The 18,750-nt window shown below is 41.5% G+C and overlaps 4 protein-coding genes across 4 annotated transcripts; all 4 read right to left on the reverse strand.

Annotated features, from left to right (window-relative positions):
• Positions 1-2,529: 2,529 nt before the first annotated feature.
• On the reverse strand, positions 2,530-6,408 carry LOC108873961 (ribosomal RNA processing protein 36 homolog). Its single transcript, XM_018662281.2, has 8 exons — positions 6,296-6,408; positions 4,407-4,822; positions 4,154-4,286; positions 4,017-4,083; positions 3,837-3,941; positions 3,676-3,753; positions 3,361-3,478; positions 2,530-3,246 (listed from the first exon to the last, which is right to left on the reverse strand). Exons 2-8 carry the CDS (start codon positions 4,801-4,803, stop codon positions 3,110-3,112), a joined length of 1,035 nt encoding a protein of 344 aa, XP_018517797.2. The 5' UTR covers positions 4,804-4,822; positions 6,296-6,408; the 3' UTR covers positions 2,530-3,109.
• A 995-nt stretch (positions 6,409-7,403) lies between these two features.
• LOC108873960 (E3 ubiquitin-protein ligase TRIM21-like) lies at positions 7,404-9,104 on the reverse strand. The gene has a single exon (XM_018662279.2). It carries the CDS (start codon positions 9,098-9,100, stop codon positions 7,457-7,459), a length of 1,644 nt encoding a protein of 547 aa, XP_018517795.1. The 5' UTR covers positions 9,101-9,104; the 3' UTR covers positions 7,404-7,456.
• A 1,229-nt stretch (positions 9,105-10,333) lies between these two features.
• Positions 10,334-12,903, reverse strand: LOC108873958 (zinc finger protein RFP-like). Its single transcript, XM_018662277.2, has 2 exons — positions 12,761-12,903; positions 10,334-12,528 (listed from the first exon to the last, which is right to left on the reverse strand). Exon 2 carries the CDS (start codon positions 12,517-12,519, stop codon positions 10,867-10,869), a length of 1,653 nt encoding a protein of 550 aa, XP_018517793.1. The 5' UTR covers positions 12,520-12,528; positions 12,761-12,903; the 3' UTR covers positions 10,334-10,866.
• Positions 12,904-13,541: 638 nt separating this feature from the next.
• On the reverse strand, positions 13,542-15,724 carry LOC108873959 (E3 ubiquitin-protein ligase TRIM21-like). Its single transcript, XM_018662278.2, is given in 2 exon segments — positions 13,542-15,613; positions 15,615-15,724. Coding segments are annotated over 2 exon segments (1,644 nt in total). The 5' UTR covers positions 15,720-15,724; the 3' UTR covers positions 13,542-14,074.
• Positions 15,725-18,750: the final 3,026 nt, after the last annotated feature.

Here is an 18,750-nt window from a genome sequence, read left to right on the forward strand (position 1 = left end):
TCATTTCCAGAGGCGGTTTCAGCTGTAAATTAATCATGAAGCCCAGATTTGACTAAATTGTTTCATCAAACTGAAATTTATTCCAATGATTTGCTCATGATGTACAATAAAGTTATTTATCAGTGACATTTTCAACCTAGTTGTCATTTATTATTGAATGATGCATTTAAAAACCTGAATTTAATTTTCTCATCATGGACATGCAAGAAGAAAATACACTTCAGTTTAATTTTATTTTATGATTTTTAGATTTGGCAGCTCTAAACAAAAATATCTCTAAAAGTCCACGTATCAGTAAAGAATGATTCTTTTAATTTACACTCATGTTCTAGTTGGAAAGTCGTTCTTTATTAGAACAATATTTATTACTGAGAAACATTACTGCATGAGTGAATTAAAGGGTATTTTTCTTTAATCCAAATAGAGGAGGACAGAGTTGTTCACATTAAAAAGCTTTCTGAGGAAACGATTGAAATGATTTATATATGAATAAACTAAAGTCTGAACTCTTAGTGTTCTGTTACTTTATGTTAATGATGATTACAGCCTACACATCATGTATTAATATGTTTTTGTATTGTTGCTTTTTTTAAGCATCAGTTTCTAATTGAACTTTTCTGTGATTTTTTTAACTTAATTTTGTATTTTCATCAGTGTAAATCAGAAATATTAAATAAATTATAGAAGAAGAAGAAGCTCCTCAAGAACTGCTGTCACACACACACACACACACACACACACACACACACAGTAACACTGAAAAGTCTTTTATAACTTTTGTAACAGCAGAGACAAAAGAGAAGGTGGAGGGTGATGGAGGGGTTGGGGTGAGGGGGTGAGGTGGGGGTTGAATGGGGTGTATTAGCTCATGAATATAAGGCCCTGTATTATTGCCCCCTCAGTATTATTGCCCCCTCCCTGCGTGTGGGCCCCCACCTTGTCGCCTATTGTTGCAGTGAGGGAGGCGGCGGCTCTGACGGGATGAATGCCACCTGTCAGAGAGCGGAGAAAACAGGATTGAGTCAGTGTGGAGAGAAGCAGCGAGCGCTGTGCTCTCCTTCCACACTGCTAATTAACTTTTAGAGACCGGGGGGGCAGAAAGAGAGGGGGGGGGGGGGGGGGGGCAGAAAGAGAGGGGGGAGGGCACAACAAAAGACGAGAACAGAGCTGATGAAACTTGTTGCAGATGGATTCAGGACTGATTTTATTTAAGTTATTTATTTTTCATTTGACCTGTTTGTTTGTTATTTTATTTTGAAATGACTTTCACTCACCTGTTCCCACTTCCTGCCTCAGCCCTGCAGACACCTGGTCTCTCCTCACCTGCACCTCGTTCCATAATCAGCCTGGACCGTGGTCTGCTTCAGTTTCTGTTCCTGTTCCTGTGGTTTTCTGTTCCTGCTCGTCAGATGATCTGCTCCTCAGACTGAATAATAATAATAATAATAACATAACAGTACATTTTCCTGTGATTTAATACGCTTTTTGTTTTGTCAGGATCGTCTTGAGGCTGCTTCAGCTCCATCACTGATCATCCTCCTCCAGTCGTCTGTGCTCGGCCTCAGAGAAGAACTGTTTCCATCAACAACTCATCATGTCGTCTATGGTAGGTACACATTACAGTATTTTCTTATGATGATGATTTTAACAAGGAAGTCGATGTGTTTGTTCTTCATGATGACTCCTAACTGCATCTGAAAGACAGGATGTGTTTCTGCTCAGTGAGGAAGGATTTCTACAGAGGAAGGTTCAGAGGAACATTTAGAGAATCAGACCGGCTCTGATCCGACACTCAGAGACTTAGAGGTCATTTCACTTTGTTTGGAACCTTCATGAGAAAACAAAGAGTATTTGACTGCAGAGTGATGCTGAATCATTTCATTCTGTGTGTTGAACACAGCTGCAGCTGATACAGTGAATTACAGGTAATGATCAGTTTAATAAGCTCCAGCCTCAGTAAAGATACACAGTCTGTAATTCATCCACTCACACTGACTCACTGAGTCAAACACTCACACTCTTTTACTCAAGTAAAAGTTGTGAGAGTGTAGAAATACTCAGTCCTGTAAGCATCAAATACACACACACCAAAATACCAAAGTAAAAGTTCTCTTAATGCAGAATGGATCATTTCAGATGAATATGTTTTACATTATTGGATTATAATTCCATTCATGTGTTCATCAGTTTAATATTGCAGCAGCTACATTTCCTAACTTTACAGAGAAGTAGGTAGAGTATGAATTCCTCTCTGAGCATCAGTTAGTTTTAACCTATATTTGATTTATTGATCAGATATCAGATCAATATATTTCTGTCTGAAGAGTCGGAGGGTAAAGTATCAGGAAATGGTTTTTGCACACACTCTGAAAACACACTCTGTGGTGAAGTGTACTGATGATGAAACAGTGAATCTGATTCATCGCCCACAGATCCTGAACCAGTTTGTCCTGTAGCTCCCTCTGCTGGTCACGGTCACACACTGCACTGATGTCACTTATAATTCACATGTAAATATAAACGGAGAAATACAGATATCATTTTATTAAAAAAAGAGAAGTGAAGCAGCAAAACATCTGTACAGAGTCTTCACACAAACATTTCTATAAAAACCAAGAGAGAAATGAATCCACCACAGTCCGTTACATTATCCTCATGTCACCATAGAAAACTCAAACATGGTGTGTTTATGGACTCTACTTTTTCTTCCGTGTTTGCTCCTTGATTTGCTGACATCCTGTAAAAGATACGTTTCACTGAACATTCAGATGTCCGAGTGTCCCTGAATGCACCAAAGAGATTTTTTAGTAAAGATCATTCAGCTCTGACAACAACATAAAGGTGAGTCGAGGATAAATCTGACACTGAGTTTGACAAAATGATCTAGACTCAAGGTCGACTTACTTACAAACTGTTCCTGACCTTTCAACTGAGTACGTGTTTCAGTTTCAGTCCAAATTACTTTATCAAACTAAAACGATTGTCCATGAAGAGCGACAGACCACAGCTCCACCAGCAGGCAGACACAGGTCATTACAGGCTGCAGCAGCCGGACTGTCCAGTGAGTTCATCTTGAGCTGTTGTGTCAGTGAACGCCTCACGCAGCCTTCTAGTGCTGCTGCTGCGGCAGCTTCCTGCGGTCCTTCCCGGCGTTCCTCTTCCTCTTCTTGCTCAGGAAGCTCTCCAGTTTGCCGCTCTTCTTCAGCTCCTGGTATTTCTCAGCCAGCTGCAGCTTCTTCTTCTCAGCTGGAAACAAAAACAGTCGGAGGTGAGACAAAGTTCTGCATCACAAATTTCACCCTTTAGATGCAGCAGCAGCCTGAACTGAACCCAGACGTTCGGTCTGAAGTCAACTCTTACATTTCTTGATGAAGAACGGTCGAGCGCCCTGATTGGCTCGTTCTCTCTGCTGCCTCTTGAACTGCAGCTCTCTCTCTCTCTGCTGCTCTCGGCTCTTCCTCGCTCGCTCCTGGTTTTCCTGCAGAGAGTCACAGGTCACATGTTTAAAACAGACGCCCTCCACATGCACTGCGACAACGTCCTTCTCTTTTACTGTGAAAACCCTGCAGGAAGTGCTGGATGCTGCTTCCAGACTTTCTTCATGTGGTCTCAGCTCCTGGTCTGATCTGAAACGCTGCATGAGGAGTGAATAAACCCGGCGGTGTAGAGACTCACCATCCTCTTCAGAAGGAACTGCAGCTTCTCCTTCCTCTGGTTGCTCTTCTTCGTCCTCTTCAGCTGCTTCTGGATGACCTGCAGACAGACAGACAGACAGTCAGACTCTGAATCAGTTCTGCAGCTCGTCTCATAAACTCCGTCTGATCAGGTCGTCTCACCTCTTTCTCTCTCTGTTTGATGTCGTTGATGAATTTATACGTCTTGTCAAAGATCTCAGGTTTGTATTCTCCGGACAGGTCGTCAAATCGAGGATCTCTCAGCGTCTAGAGAACCAGAAACACCTGAGGTCAGTCCAGCTGAATAAAGGATTCTTAGAAACACAGACTCTGCAGACTCACTGGTTTCTTGATGGGGACGACCTGACGGAGGAACGGAGCTGGTTTCTTGGCTGAGATCTCCATCGGTCTGAAACAGACACACAGTTAAAACCCAGAGATAAGTGTTGGGTGTTGAAGCAGGCGGCGACGCTCTCCACCTGTTCTTGTTCAGCCGTTTCTTCTTGCCCGTCTCTCGTTTCTTGGCGCTGCCGTAGGCGACCTCGTTGTAAACTTTGGTTCCCACTTTGCTCTGCAGCTTCATGATGTCCTCAAAAGACATGTTGGACAGTTCTGGGACGGTCAGAGGACACAGAGAGACGTCAATCAGACAGGAAACAGACGGTGAACAGTGACTCGTCTGTTCTAACCTCGGCGCCGCTTGGCTCTCTGTGGATGTGAAGAGAAACTCACCTTTTTTAATGTCGTCTCTGGTCTGGAGCTCACTGCTGCCACCAGCAACCTCTGAGTCTTCATCCTCCTCCTCCTCCTCCTCTGAGGCCTCACTGTCCCCATCGTCTTCATCCTCTCCCTCAGCCTCCTCCTCTTCATCACCATCATCTGATTCTTCCTCTTCTTCTTCTCCATCTCCATCAGACCCTTCCTCCTCCTCCTCCTCCTCCTCCTCCTCCTCCTCCTCCTCTCCTCCCTGGTACCTCTCTCCCTCCTCAGCTCCTCCTCTTCCTCCTCTCTCTGTGAGCAGAGTGAAGTTCCTCTCCACGTCAGAGTCGTCGTCATCATCGCTGCTGCTCGTCGTCCTCGTCCTCTTCGAGGCCTCCACCTCCCTCCGCTGCTTCTCTTTCACCTTCATCGTGGTTTTCGTGGCTCAGCTGTGGAAAAACAAATGAGGAAGAGTCAGACCTGACGCTGGTTCAGGAGAGGAAGGTGATACTGATATTCCACTTTTCTTTTCTGGATTATTTTGTGGTTTTGAGAAACATGGAGAGAGTGACATGAAGCACAGGTCCTCAAATATAATACTGTATAATCATTTAATATATAATAATATAACATGTATATATCATAATATGTATTTGATCGTCTCCTATGTTTTAGTTTTTTAAGACAGTAAAATAAACATGATTGTGTTTGTCTGTTATGACATTCTCTACTGAGAAATCAACTGATTATTAAACAAGATAAATGTCAGGTGTATTGATAATGAAAATGATTGAAATAAAGGAGCTCAACACAAACTGGATCAGGTCCTGATACAGTTGATACTCATTGGCGCAAATTTCTAACAGAATCGTGATGAATCACAAAGACACGGTATGAAATAAAGCTCGGGGTCTCACTTTGCCCATTTAATAAACTGTTGCAATAACGCTTCCCGCCACTGGTGGCAGCAGTGAGCACAACGCCGCCATCTTGGAGATAAAGTTAGTTGTATTAAGTTGAATGAAATTCACCTGCGCTATGTCGGTTTAAGTTCAGTTTTTGTTATAAAACACGCGCCTGACATCAACATGTATCCTCCCGAACTGTTACAGAGAAGTTCAACTGTCCTCTGATGGGTTTTTATAATCAGTGTTTGTCTGATTAGGCAACTTTATTAGCACTGAATGTCTAAAATGACCACTTCACGGCATCAGGGCTGCTAACTAGCTGGTAAGCTAACTATCCAGCGGTGCTCGGCGATCTATAAACTCATAATTTTTGAAATAAGTTAATGTATATGCGGTGTCATGTTGTTACTGTTGGTAAACCTTCCTTGATATTTCATGTTTTAACGTTTGATACAAGCTAAGCAGCAGTTCCCTCGTAGCGCAACGAAGGGTGAACCAAACCCCATGTACAAAAGCAGCATTTTTTAAATTCCTAGCTTATTGGCGTATTAAAATACAGCTTAGCGCTTGACTCTGTGTATCGAAGATTTCTTTAAGAGCTATTTGTAAATTCGGGCAATATCGACTGATGTTGCAGATTATTTTACGATACAATTTCCAATTTCCACATTTCTACGTTAGCCGTTGTCTTATTTACGTTGTTTACCGGGGCAAGTGGGGTCCACCTGTGTAAAAAGTTGATTTATTTTGGTATCGAGTCTTTCTCTACCAATGATTAATATGCCGAATCAAGAAATGGATGGTAAGGAAACGTAGGACGCCCACATTAGGAGTTTAATCAACAATATGCCTTCGCTGATAATCAAAGAAAATTTAAACCGGCAGATTTTCAGTTGAGTCTGACGTGACGCTCTCCTCGGTAACCAGAGATCAGGAGCTATTTAACATGTCTCCCATTAAGCTTCATTACAGACTCACTCTCCGGCTGTTTAACTAATATAAAGGTTTATATACCTGGTAATGAAGTTGATGTTACAGTCCTGTTTTGCAGAGCTCCATTATCCACGTGTGTCCACGGCTTCAAGTGTCAATCCAGAAGATAAACAAAGCACTTCCGGTTTCAAAATAAAAGTATAAATGGATTGTTAGACAGTTTTGGATTAAAGAGAGGAGCAACCGTACCACCAAAAACTGTTAGCTATATTAATATATAATATTCACACAGGTTTGTTGTCGTCCTGGGTCCAGTTCGGCTTTATTCCTATCTGAATATTTTTCTACACTGTTGTATTTTGTAGGCAAAAATACTTACTTCCTCTCAGGGACAGACTGACATGCGCAGTGCTGTTGCAAAGCAAAGATGATGATTGAAAAAGTATTCTCTGACATTTGTTCATGTATTATGACTGTGCTTGTTTTGACCACGTTATTCACAATTACAGTGTGAATCTCTCATATTATGACTTGGTCGTCTCATCGGTGAACAGACAAACTGTTCAAACCTTCGGAGTTAAAACATATTATAGGCTGAGACATCAACACAAACAATCCAAAGCTTTTTACATTTATTTAATTATTTTCTATGTGAGAAACAAAGTTTACAGAATAATTTCAAAAATTCTACAGTTATCTGTACAATCATCACATGTTACATAATTAAGATCTGACACGTAGAAAATGTTTTAGGGATGTTTTTGCATAAACCTCAGATTGATTCTCACAAACAGCTGTTACAGGTATAAAATCAGATTACATTACATTTGACTGAAAAATCTCTTTAACCCTGATCACTTTTCAAAGTTTGGCTTTAAAGGCTTTTTTAAAGATAAAACAGGTCTAAGAAAAAGCAAAAAGCTAAAATCTGACATTAAATACAACAATGGCATAATAAATAAACACGAGTCATATTCAGATGGAAACATGTTTCCACTGTACATTACACTGAATGTGAACATTAGTTCCCATAAAAGACAGTGAATGTTTTCATTTAAAAACTGGTCAGTTTCATTGTTTGGTTTGTTTTTATGTCTCTGATCCACTGGCATCCTCGTCTTTACATCTGTACCACTGCTGTAGTATAGATACTTTGTTTGCTGTATATTTACACTGTAGACATCAAATGGAAAGATGACTTTAATAAGTTTATTCATTGTTGACTGTTTCATCATAAAAAGATCAGACAGTTTGATTGACAGGACAGATGATCAGAGGAGCAGAGTTTTTACCACCATCATTAGGATAAGGACTGTAGAATGGGTAGAGTTTCTCAGTGAAGGAGCAGCCAGTAAAGGAGTAGATGAGAGCTGCAGCATCTACGTCATAAAAGGAGACCAGACCCTCCTCATAATCCACAAACACCCCCACCTTCTCAGGACCAGACTTTAGAGATAGACAGACTGAAGGGTCAGTACAAGCTTTGTACTCATTTCCATTTCTCAACCATATCGTCCAGTTACCTTCCTGAGGGCTCAGTGTGATTTCTCCCTTCCTGTTGATCGACTCTCTGGCCACTCCTAAAGTCCAGTCAGTCTTTCCTTTAACCTGAACCTCAAAGTAAAATCTGCCTGAAGAGAAACTCTGCTTTCCTAAGACACAGCAACGATCAGAAAATCTCTCTGGGTTGTTTGGGAGATTTTTCCTCACATCACCACAGTGAACTTGTTTCTCATCATCAGACAGGATGAGCCAGGGACTTGCTGTATCAGGATCCAGAGTCACATCCACTGCATACTGCTGGACCCTCTTCAGCTCAGCCTCAAACAGCTTCTTCATCTCTTTACTGAGCATCTCCTCCAGCTGAGCCACAGCTCTCACCACAGTCCCCTCATATGATGGTGGACAGACTCTGACCTCTGTCCAGTCCTTGGTGGGTGGAGCAGCTTTCAGGGATGGGAAGTTTTGGAGGAGGTGGAGGTGGTCTTCAGAGAGTGAGAGCTGCTCCACCTCAGTGCTTCTCTTCATCAGCTCAGAGATTTCCTGTTCCAGCTCTGTGATCAAGTCTTCAGCCTGTTTCTCTGTGGTTTTCTGTTTCTCTTCCATCTCCTTTATGAGCTGGTTCAGGCCTCTGTCAACAGACTCCTTCAGAGCAGTGAAGACCTGAACACCTTCTGCTTTCTCTCTGTCTGCATCATCTTTACTGATCTTGACTGAGTGTTTGATCTCCTCAATCTTCAGTCGTCTCTTCTGGATCATCTGCTGAATTTCAGCCTCTGTCTTCTCCAGCTCTGCCTTCTTTCCTTCATATTCTTCTTTCAGAGGAACAAACTCATGTGTCCTGTGGTCTAAAACAGAGCAGAGCATGCAGACACATGTCTGGTCGGTCTTACAGAACAGCTCCAGAGGTTTATCGTGCTTCGTACACATCCTGTCTTCCAGGTTCTCCACAGGGTCCATCAGCTGATGTCTTCTCAGGCCTGACACTGTCAGATGAGGCTCCAGGTGAGTCTCACAGTAGGAGGTCAGACACACCAGGCAGGACTTCAGGGCCTTCAGTTTGGTTCCAGTGCAGACGTCACAGGAAACTTCTCCTGGTTTGGCAACTTGTTGTTCTGAGCTGCTGCTGCTGGCTTTCTGTTGAGCTTCCTGTCTGAACTGAGCAACCATCTCAGAGAACAAAGTGTTGATCTTCAACTGAGGTCTTGTGTAGAAAACTTCATTACACATGGGACACTGGCACCTGTCATTAATATCCCAGTGTTCAGTGATGCAGTTTTTACAGTAGTTGTGTCCACATGGTGTGGTGACTGGATCAGTGAACACATCCAGACAGATGGAGCACAGAAACTGATCTTCAGATCTCAGGTTGCTGGCAGCAGACATGTCTACACAAAAGTAAAAGTAGAAAAGCAAATGTTTTATTTACAGAATTCTTCATTTTGTGTTGAGTATAGCATTTATGACAAAAATAATGTTGAATTTTACATTTTAATTTCAGTTAACTTCACTTAAGCTCATCTGACACGTCTCAGTGTGAGATGAAAAGAGTGGAACTTCCTGTTTGATTTGACCTCTCAGTTTGTGTTAATGCTGTTTGTTGAAACATAGTAAATATTATCAGCTGCACTCACCAGTATTTGAGCAGTTGTAGAAAATATCCTGATGAACTCTGTCCAATTTTTTTAAAGACAGAAACGCAGAGTTTTGTCTCGAGTGCAGCTCTGCTGTCACTCTGAAAGACTTTCAGTTTCATTCAATTAAAAGTGACACTGAAGGTTTCCTGTTTCTAGTGTTGCTCCACCTCTCACTGCAGCTCTGTCTGTGAGGTTTGGTTTCCTCCTTCAGGTTCAGATATTTTTACAGTGACATATATTTGGCACAAGATGAGTTTAATCTTTTGTGAAACTTATTATCACAACTCACTGAACAGTTTTCACAAACAGTGTTTCTTCAGTCCTCTACAGCTCTGCAACAATCCCATCATCAGTCCAGAGTTCAGCTCACTAACTGTTTTATAATGTTCTAACCTCTTCATGTGATTCTTGTGTTTGCTCCTTTCTTCCAGTTGTTTCTGATTCAGACGAGGATGTTAAAGGTGTGTACAGTCTGTCCATGATTTTAACTAACTCTCTGATGTGTGCTGTGATGCTGACCTCTGCTGGACACAGGTGAGAAACACATCTGACTCGTACAAACCACTTCATTAAACAGTTTCTTCTTCTGCTCAGGATTTAAGTGTCATGAAACTGTTCAGCAGAGTGTTTTCATTCCCTTCACAGCATCTATTTTTGTTTAGTTTTAATAATTGAACATTTTCATTTCATACAGAAAGAACAAAGTCATGTGTCCACAAGTCTTTATCTGCTGATCATTGAAGTGTGTCAGTGTGTAGACAGTCCTCAGTGTCCTCTGTGCACTGAACTCTGTTTGATGGACTTTTGTTTACAGCTGTTCTTCACCTTTAAATTACAGTGTAAATCTCTCATATTATGACTTGGTTGTCTCATCAGTGAATAGACACAGTTCATTTCTGAGCTCAAACTATTCAAACCTTCAGAGTTAAAACATATTATAGGCTGAGACATCAGGAACACAAACAGCTGACTCACACCAATCCAAAGTTTTTACATTTATTATTATTTTAAAGATTTTTTAAAGAAACATAGATTATAGAGTTCTGGTTTATTCATGGTAAAGAGCTTTTACAAATATTAGATCAGATTACATTACATTTAACAGAAAAACCTGATGGACCCTGATCATTTTACCATATTTCCCATTTAAAAACTTTTTAGAAGATAAAACTGTATCAGAAAAGTTAAAAGACAAAAAAAAAAACATACCTTAAAAACAACAAAACATGAATAAATCTTAGTCATATTCAGATGGAAACATGTTTCCACTGTACATTACCACTGAATGTGAACATTAGTTCCCATAAAAGACAGTGAATGTTTTCATTTAAAAACTGGTCAGTTTCATTGTTTGGTTTGTTTTTATGTCTCTGATCCACTGGCATCCTCGTCTTTACATCTGTACCACTGCTGTAGTATAGATACTTTGTCTGCTGTATATTTACAGTGTAGACATCAAATGGAAAGATGACTTTAATAAGTTTATTCATTGTTGACTGTTTCTTCATAAAAAGATCAGACAGTTTGATTGACAGGACAGATGATCAGAGGAGCAGAGTTTTTACCACAATCATTATTACAGGGACTAAAAAATGGGTAGAGTTTCTCAGTGAAGGAGCAGCCAGTAAAGGAGTAGATGAGAGCTGCAGCATCTACGTCATAAAAGGAGACCAGACCCTCCTCATAATCCACAAACACCCCCACCTTCTTAGGACCAGACTTCAGAGAGAGACAGACACGAGGGTTATCAAGAGCTTTGTGTTCATTTCCATTTCTCAACCATATCGTCCAGTAACCATTTTGAGGGCTCGCAGTGATTTCTCCCTTCCTGTTGATCGACTCTCTGGCCACTCCTAAATCCCAGTCAGTCTTTCCTTTAACCTGAACCTCAAAGTAAAATCTGCCTGAAGAGAAACTTTGCTTTCCTAGAATATTAACACAATAAGAAAATCTCTCTGGGTTGTCTGGGAGATTTTCCCTCACATCACCATGTTTCACTTGTTTTTGATTATCAGACAGGATGAGTTTAGGATGTGCTGTATCAGGATCCAGAGTCACATCCACTGCATACTGCTGGACCCTCTTCAGCTCAGCCTCAATCAGCTTCTTCATCTCTTTACTGAGCGTCTCCTCCAGCTGAACCACAGCTCTCACCACAGTCCCCTCATATGATGGTGGACGGACTCTGACCTCTGTCCAGTCCTTGGTGGGTGGAGCAGCTTTCAGGGATGGGAAGTTTTGGAGGAGGTGGAGGTGGTCTTCAGAGAGTGAGAGCTGCTCCACCTCAGTGCTTCTCTTCATCAGCTCAGAGATTTCCTGTTCCAGCTCTGTGATCAAGTCTTCAGCCTGTTTCTCTGTGGTTTTCTGTTTCTCTTCCATCTCCTTTATGAGCTGGTTCAGGCCTCTGTCAACAGACTCCTTCAGAGCAGTGAAGACCTGAACACCTTCTGCTTTCTCTCTGTCTGCATCATCTTTACTGATCTTGACTGAGTGTTTGATCTCCTCAATCTTCAGTCGTCTCTTCTGGATCATCTGCTGAATTTCAGCCTCTGTCTTCTCCAGCTCTGCCTTCTTTCCTTCATATTCTTCTTTCAGAGGAACAAACTCATGTGTCCTGTGGTCTAAAACAGAGCAGAGCATGCAGACACATGTCTGGTCGGTCTTACAGAACAGCTCCAGAGGTTTATCGTGCTTCGTACACATCCTGTCTTCCAGGTTCTCCACAGGGTCCATCAGCTGATGTCTTTTCAGGCCTGACGCTGTCAGATGAGGCTCCAGGTGAGTCTCACAGTAGGAGGTCAGACACACCAGGCAGGACTTCAGGGCCTTCAGTTTGGTTCCAGTGCAGACGTCACAGGAAACTTCTCCTGGTTTGGCAAGTTGTTGCTCTGAGCTGCTGCTGCTGGCTTTCTGTTGAGTTGACTTGTTGAGTTTTCTGAACTTAGCAACCATCTCAGAGATGAAAGTGTTGATGTGCAGCTCAGGTCTTGTGTTAAAAACCTTTTTACACACCGGACACAGGTACTGGTCAGCAGTGTTCCAGTGTTCAGTGATGCAGTTTTTGCAGTAGTTGTGTCCACATGGTGTGGAGACTGGATCAGTGAACACATCCAGACAGATGGAGCACAGAAACTGATTTTCAGATCTCAGGTTGCTGGCAGCAGACATGTCTACACACTGAGAACAAAAGTGAAAGTAGAAAAAAAGTTTTATTTACAGAATTGTTCATTTTGTGTTGAGAAAAAATACAACTTAATTCTACAGTGTAACATCACTCGACATCTCTTCTTAACTCTTTATTTTTTGTGTTCATATGAGATGAAAAGAGTAGAACTTCCTGTTTGATTCGACCTCTCAGTTTGTGTTAATGCTGTTTGTTGAAACAGTAAATATTATCAGCTGTACTCACCAGTATTTGAGCAGTTGTTGAGAATATCCTGATGAACTCTGTTTAATTTTTTTTAGACAGAAACACAGAGATTTGTCTCGACTGCAGCTCTGCTGTCACTCTGACAAACTTTCAGTTTCATTTAATTAAAACGGACGCTGAAGGTTTCCTGTTTCTAGCGTTGCTCCACCTCTCACCGCAGCTCTGTCTGTGAGGTTTGGTTTCCTCCTTCAGGTTTAGATATTTTTACAGTGACATATATTTGGCACAAGATGAGTTTAATCTTTTGTGAAACTTATTGTCACAGCTCACTGAACAGTTTTCACAAACAGTGTTTCTTCAGTCCTCTACAGCTCTGCAACAATCCCATCATCAGTCCAGAGTTCAGTTCACTACCTGTTTTATAATGTTCTAACCTCTTCATGTGATTCTTGTGTTTGCTCCTTTCTTCCAGTTGTTTCTGAATCAGATGAGGATGTTAAAGGTGTGTACAGTCTGTCCATGACTTTAACTAACTCTCTGATGTGTGCTGTGATGCTGACCTCTGCTGGACACAGGTGAGAAACACATCTGACTCGTACAAACCACTTCCTCAAACAGTTCACTGAACTCTGTTTGATGGACTTTTGTTTACAGCTGTTCTTCACCTTTAAATTACAGTGTAAATCTCTCATATTATGACTTGGTTGTCTCATCAGTGAATAGACACAGTTCATTTCTGAGCTCAAACTGTTCAAACCTTCAGAGTTAAAACATATTATAGGCTGAGACATCAGGAACACAAACAGCTGACTCACACCAATCCAAAGCTTTTTGCATTTATTATTATTTTAAAGATTTTTTAAAGAAACATAGATTATAGAGTTCTGGTTTATTCATGGTAAAGAGCTTTTACAAATATTAGATCAGATTACATGACATTTAACAGAAAAACCTGATGGGCTCTGATCATTTTACTATATTTCCCATTTAGAAAAAGTTTTAGAAGATAAAACTGTATTAGAAAAGTTAAAAGACAAAAAACACCATACCTTAAAAACAACAAAACATGAATAAATCTTAACCTCATGAATCATATTCAGATGGAAACATGTTTCCACTGTACATTAGAACATCAGTTCCCATAAATGACAGTGAATGTTTTCATTTAAAAACTGATCAGTTTCATTGTTTGGTTTGTTTTTATGTCTCTGATCCACTGGCATCCTCGTCTTTACATCTGTACCACTGCTGTAGTATAGATACTTTGTCTGCTGTATATTTACAGTGTAGACATCAAATGGAAAGATGACTTTAATAAGTTTATTCATTGTTGACTGTTTCTTCATAAAAAGATCAGACAGTTTGATTGACAGGACAGATGATCAGAGGAGCAGAGTTTTTACCACCTTCATTGGTACATGGACTGAAGAATGGGTAGAGTTTCTCAGTGAAGGAGCAGCCAGTAAAGGAGTAGATGAGAGCTGCAGCATCTACGTCATAAAAGGAGACCAGACCCTCCTCATAATCCACAAACACCCCCACCTTCTCAGGACCAGACTTCAGAGAGAGAGTGATTGGAGGGACAGCATTAGCTTTGTACTCATTTCCATTTCTCAGCCAAATCGTCCAGTAACCATTCCGAGGGCTCAGTTTGATGTCTCCCCTCCTCTTGATCGACTCTCTGGCCACTCCTAAAGTCCATTTAGTCTTTCCTTTAACCTGAACCTCAAAGTAAAATCTGCCTGAAGAGAAACTCTGCTTTCCTAAGACAAAGACACAATAAGAAAACCTCCCTGGGTTGTCTGGGAGATTTTTCTTCACATCACCATGTTTCACTTGTTTCTCATCATCAGACAGAATGAGTTTAGGATGTGCTGTATCAGGATCCAGAGTCACATCCACTGCATACTGCTGGACCCTCTTCAGCTCAGCCTCAAACAGCTTCTTCATCTCTTTACTGAGCGTCTCCTCCAGCTGAGCCACAGCTCTCACCACAGTCCCCTCATATGATGGTGGACGGACTCTGACCTCTGTCCAGTCCTTGGTGGGTGGAGCAGCTTTCAGGGATGGGAAGTTTTGGAGGAGGTGGAGGTGGTCTTCAGAGAGTGAGAGCTGCTCCACCTCAGTGCTTCTCTTCATCAGCTCAGAGATTTCCTGTTCCAGCTCTGTGATCAAGTCTTCAGCCTGTTTCTCTGTGGTTTTCTGTTTCTCTTCCATCTCCTTTATGAGCTGGTTCAGGCCTCTGTCAACAGACTCCTTCAGAGCAGTGAAGACCTGAACACCTTCTGCTTTCTCTCTGTCTGCATCATCTTTACTGATCTTGACTGAGTGTTTGATCTCCTCAATCTTCAGTCGTCTCTTCTGGATCATCTGCTGAATTTCAGCCTCTGTCTTCTCCAGCTCTGCCTTCTTTCGTTCATATTCTTCTTCCAGAGGAACAAACTCATGTGTCCTGTGGTCTAAAACAGAGCAGAGCATGCAGACACATGTGTGGTCGGTCTTACAGAACAGCTCCAGAGGTTTATCGTGCTTCGTACACATCCTGTCTTCCAGGTTCTCCACAGGGTCCATCAGCTGATGTCTTTTCAGGCCTGACACTGTCAGATGAGGCTCCAGGTGAGTCTCACAGTAGGAGGTCAGACACACCAGGCAGGACTTCAGGGCCTTCAGTTTGGTTCCAGTGCAGACGTCACAGGAAACTTCTCCTGGTTTGGCAAGTTGTTGCTCTGAGCTGCTGCTGCTGGCTTTCTGTTGAGCTTCCTGTCTGAACTGAGCAACCATCTCAGAGAACAAAGTGTTGATGTGAATTTCAGGTCTTCTTTTAAAAACCTTGTTACACATGGGACACCTGGATTGGACATTAATATTCCAGTGTGTCGTGATGCCAGTTTTTGCAGTAGTTGTGTCCACATGGTGTGGTGACTGGATCAGTGAACACATCCAGACAGATGGAGCACAGAAACTGATCTTCAGATCTCAGGTTGCTGGCAGCAGACATGTCTACACCCTGAGAACAAAAGTGAAAGTGTGAATAACTTTGATTTACAGACTCATTCACAAGAAAAAAGAAACAAAATCCTCAAAACTTTTACGTTAATTAACCAAACTGTTAAGTTGGGGGGGAACTGACCCAGCCATGCATTGTGCTCCCACTGCCTTCTTCTAACTTATCAAAAGGGTAAAGGAACTAACTTTAATCAAAGAAGAAGAGGTATAACTGAACTACCAGAGGTCTGCAGCCTAAACTAAAACAACAAAACCCAGCAATAGAACACATTCTGGGGAAAGGCCAGGTTGGAAAGAAACAAGGATGAGCAGGGAGAAGAAAACTCCTCACAGCCTGCTTCTGTACAGTTAGGCCCAAAAATATTTGGACAGTGACACAAGTTTTGTTATTTTAGCTGTTAATGAAAACATATTCAGGTTACATTATATAATCAACATGGGCTTAAAGTCCAGACTCTCAGCTGTAATTTGAGAGTATTCACATCCAAATTGGAGCAAGGGTTTAGGAATTACAGCTCTTTAATACGTAGCCGCCTCTTTTTCAAGGGACCAAAAGTAATTGAACAATTGACTCAGAAGGCTACAAAAAAAAAAAATAATAATAATAAGGCTGCATGGGCTCTTCCCTCATTAACCTGTCATCAATTAAGCAGTTAAAAGGTCTGGAGTTGATTCCAGGTGTGGTGTTTGCATTTGGAAGCTGTTGCTGTGAACACACAACATGCGGTAAAAGGAGCTCTCAATGGAGGTGAAAGGATTCATCACAAGGTGCAAACCATTAATCAGCCTCAAAAATAGAAAGGTCAGAATTGACTTTGCCAAAAAACACCTGAAGAAGCCAGCCCAGTTCTGGAACAGCTTTCTTTGGACAGATGAGACTAAGATCAACCTATAACAGAATGATGGGAAGAAGAAAGTCTGGAGAAGAATTGGAACAGCTCATGATTCGAAGCACACCACATCTTCTGTAAAGCATGGTGGAGGCAGTGTGATGGCATGGACATGCATGGCTTCCAATGGCACTGGGTCACTTGTGTTTATTGATGATGTGACAAAAGACAGAAGCAGCTGGGTGAATTCTGAAGTGTATAGGGATACACTTTCTGCTCAGATTCAGCCAAATGCAGCAAAGTTGATTGGATGGCGCTTCACAGTACAGATGGACAATGATCCAAAACAAGCAAAGAAGTGGAATATTCTGCAATGGCCGAGTCAGTCACCAGAACTCAAACCAGTCGAGCATGCATTTCACTTGCTCAAGACAAAACTTAAGGCAGAAAGACCCTCAAACAAGCCAACAACTGAAGACAGCTGCAGTAAAGGCCTGGCAAAGCATCACAAAGGCGGAAACCCAGCGTTTGGTGATGTCCATGGGTTCCAGACTTCAGGCAGTCATTGCCTGCAAAAGGATTCTCAACAAAATATTGAAGTAACATTTTACTTAGGGTTATGTTTATTTGTCCAATTACTTTTGAGCCCCTGAAATGAGGATCGTTTATATAAAAATAGCTACAATTCCTACATGTTTAATCATATATTTTTGTTCAACCCTTTGAATTAAACCTTAAAGTCTGCACTTCATTTCCGTTGTAGTTGTTTCATTTCAAATCCAATGTGGTGGCATGCAGAGCCCAAATCATGAAGATTGTGTCACTGCCCAAATATTTTTGAGCCTAACTGTATATCCCTCCTCCTCCTCCTCCTCCTCCTCTCCTCCTTCCTGTGTAATAATTACACTCAGATGCTGCAGAAGAGGAGGAGAGGGAGGAGAGACAGAGCTGGCTACAAACACCTAGAGGCCCATCTAACGGTCGAGTATTTCAGTTAGAACGTTTATGTTGATTTCTACAGTTTAATGTCCATAACTTCACACAAGTCATCTGTCAAGCATTAGTATGAAAAGAAAAGAGTGGAACTTTCTGTTTGATTCGACCTCTGAGTTTGGTTTAAATGCTGTTTGTTGTAAATATTATCAGCTGTACTCACCAGTATTTGAGCAGTTGTAGAAATATCCTGATGAACTCTGTTAAAGATGGATTCTTTAATGGGTTCTATTTATCTATTTTTCTTCAGACAGAAACACAGAGATTTGTCTCGACTGCAGCTCTGCTGTCGCTCTGACAAAGTTTCAGTTTCATTTCATTTAAACTGAAGCTGAAGGGTTCATGTTTCATGTGTTCTCCCACCTCTCACTGCAGCTCTGCAGTGTTCAAACATGATTATTGTGAGCACAGAGTTTAATGTTTAGAGAAACTTGTTAAAGATTTTAACAGCTTTTTTTTCAGCAGCTCACTGAACAGTTTTCACAAAAAAGGTCAGTCCCACAACAAGAATAAATCTTAGAATCACTTTAATGACCTAAAATAAAGGTGTAGAAGCCCAGTGGAGTCGTACTTCTGCCTCTGAGCTGTAGAGTCTGATCTGTGATGACAAGTCTCCTGCTGCTCCTACAACTCCACTCAACACCTGCTGCTAGAATTAGAAAATTACTTACACTGTTATTAGTTGTATTGCTATGTTAGCAGTTAATACTTTAATTATCACTATTATCATACTATGCTGTTGTATTACTGGCATCACCTTATGTTTTTATATGGAACCTGTATTATGCTATGTTCTTCTCTCACTACACCCCCACCCTTCTTAACCCAACCGGTCGAGGCAGATGGCCGCCCACCCTGAGTCCGGTTCTGCTCGAGGTTTCTGCCTCTTAAAGGAAGTTTTTCCTTGCCACTGTCTCCTAGTGCTGCTCATGGTGGATCTGTTGGGTCTCTCTCTGTAAATACCTATTTTAAAGAGTCTAGACCTGCTCTATATGAAAAGTGCCTTGAGATGACTTTTGTTGTGATTCGGCGCTATATAGATGAATTGAATTTTAGGCGGTTAAATATACCTCATAATTTTTTGTTAATTATATTTTGTATCGATGAAATGAATCTGCAGAATAACAGGCTGCAGCGTCAGATCAATGTGGTGGAGTAGATCTGTAGTCCCCCCACTCACACCACACACACACCACACAC

The sequence above is a fragment of the Lates calcarifer genome, unplaced genomic scaffold (assembly GCF_001640805.2).
Source record: "Lates calcarifer isolate ASB-BC8 unplaced genomic scaffold, TLL_Latcal_v3 _unitig_5234_quiver_1503, whole genome shotgun sequence".
Classification (NCBI taxonomy): Eukaryota; Metazoa; Chordata; class Actinopteri; family Centropomidae; genus Lates; species Lates calcarifer.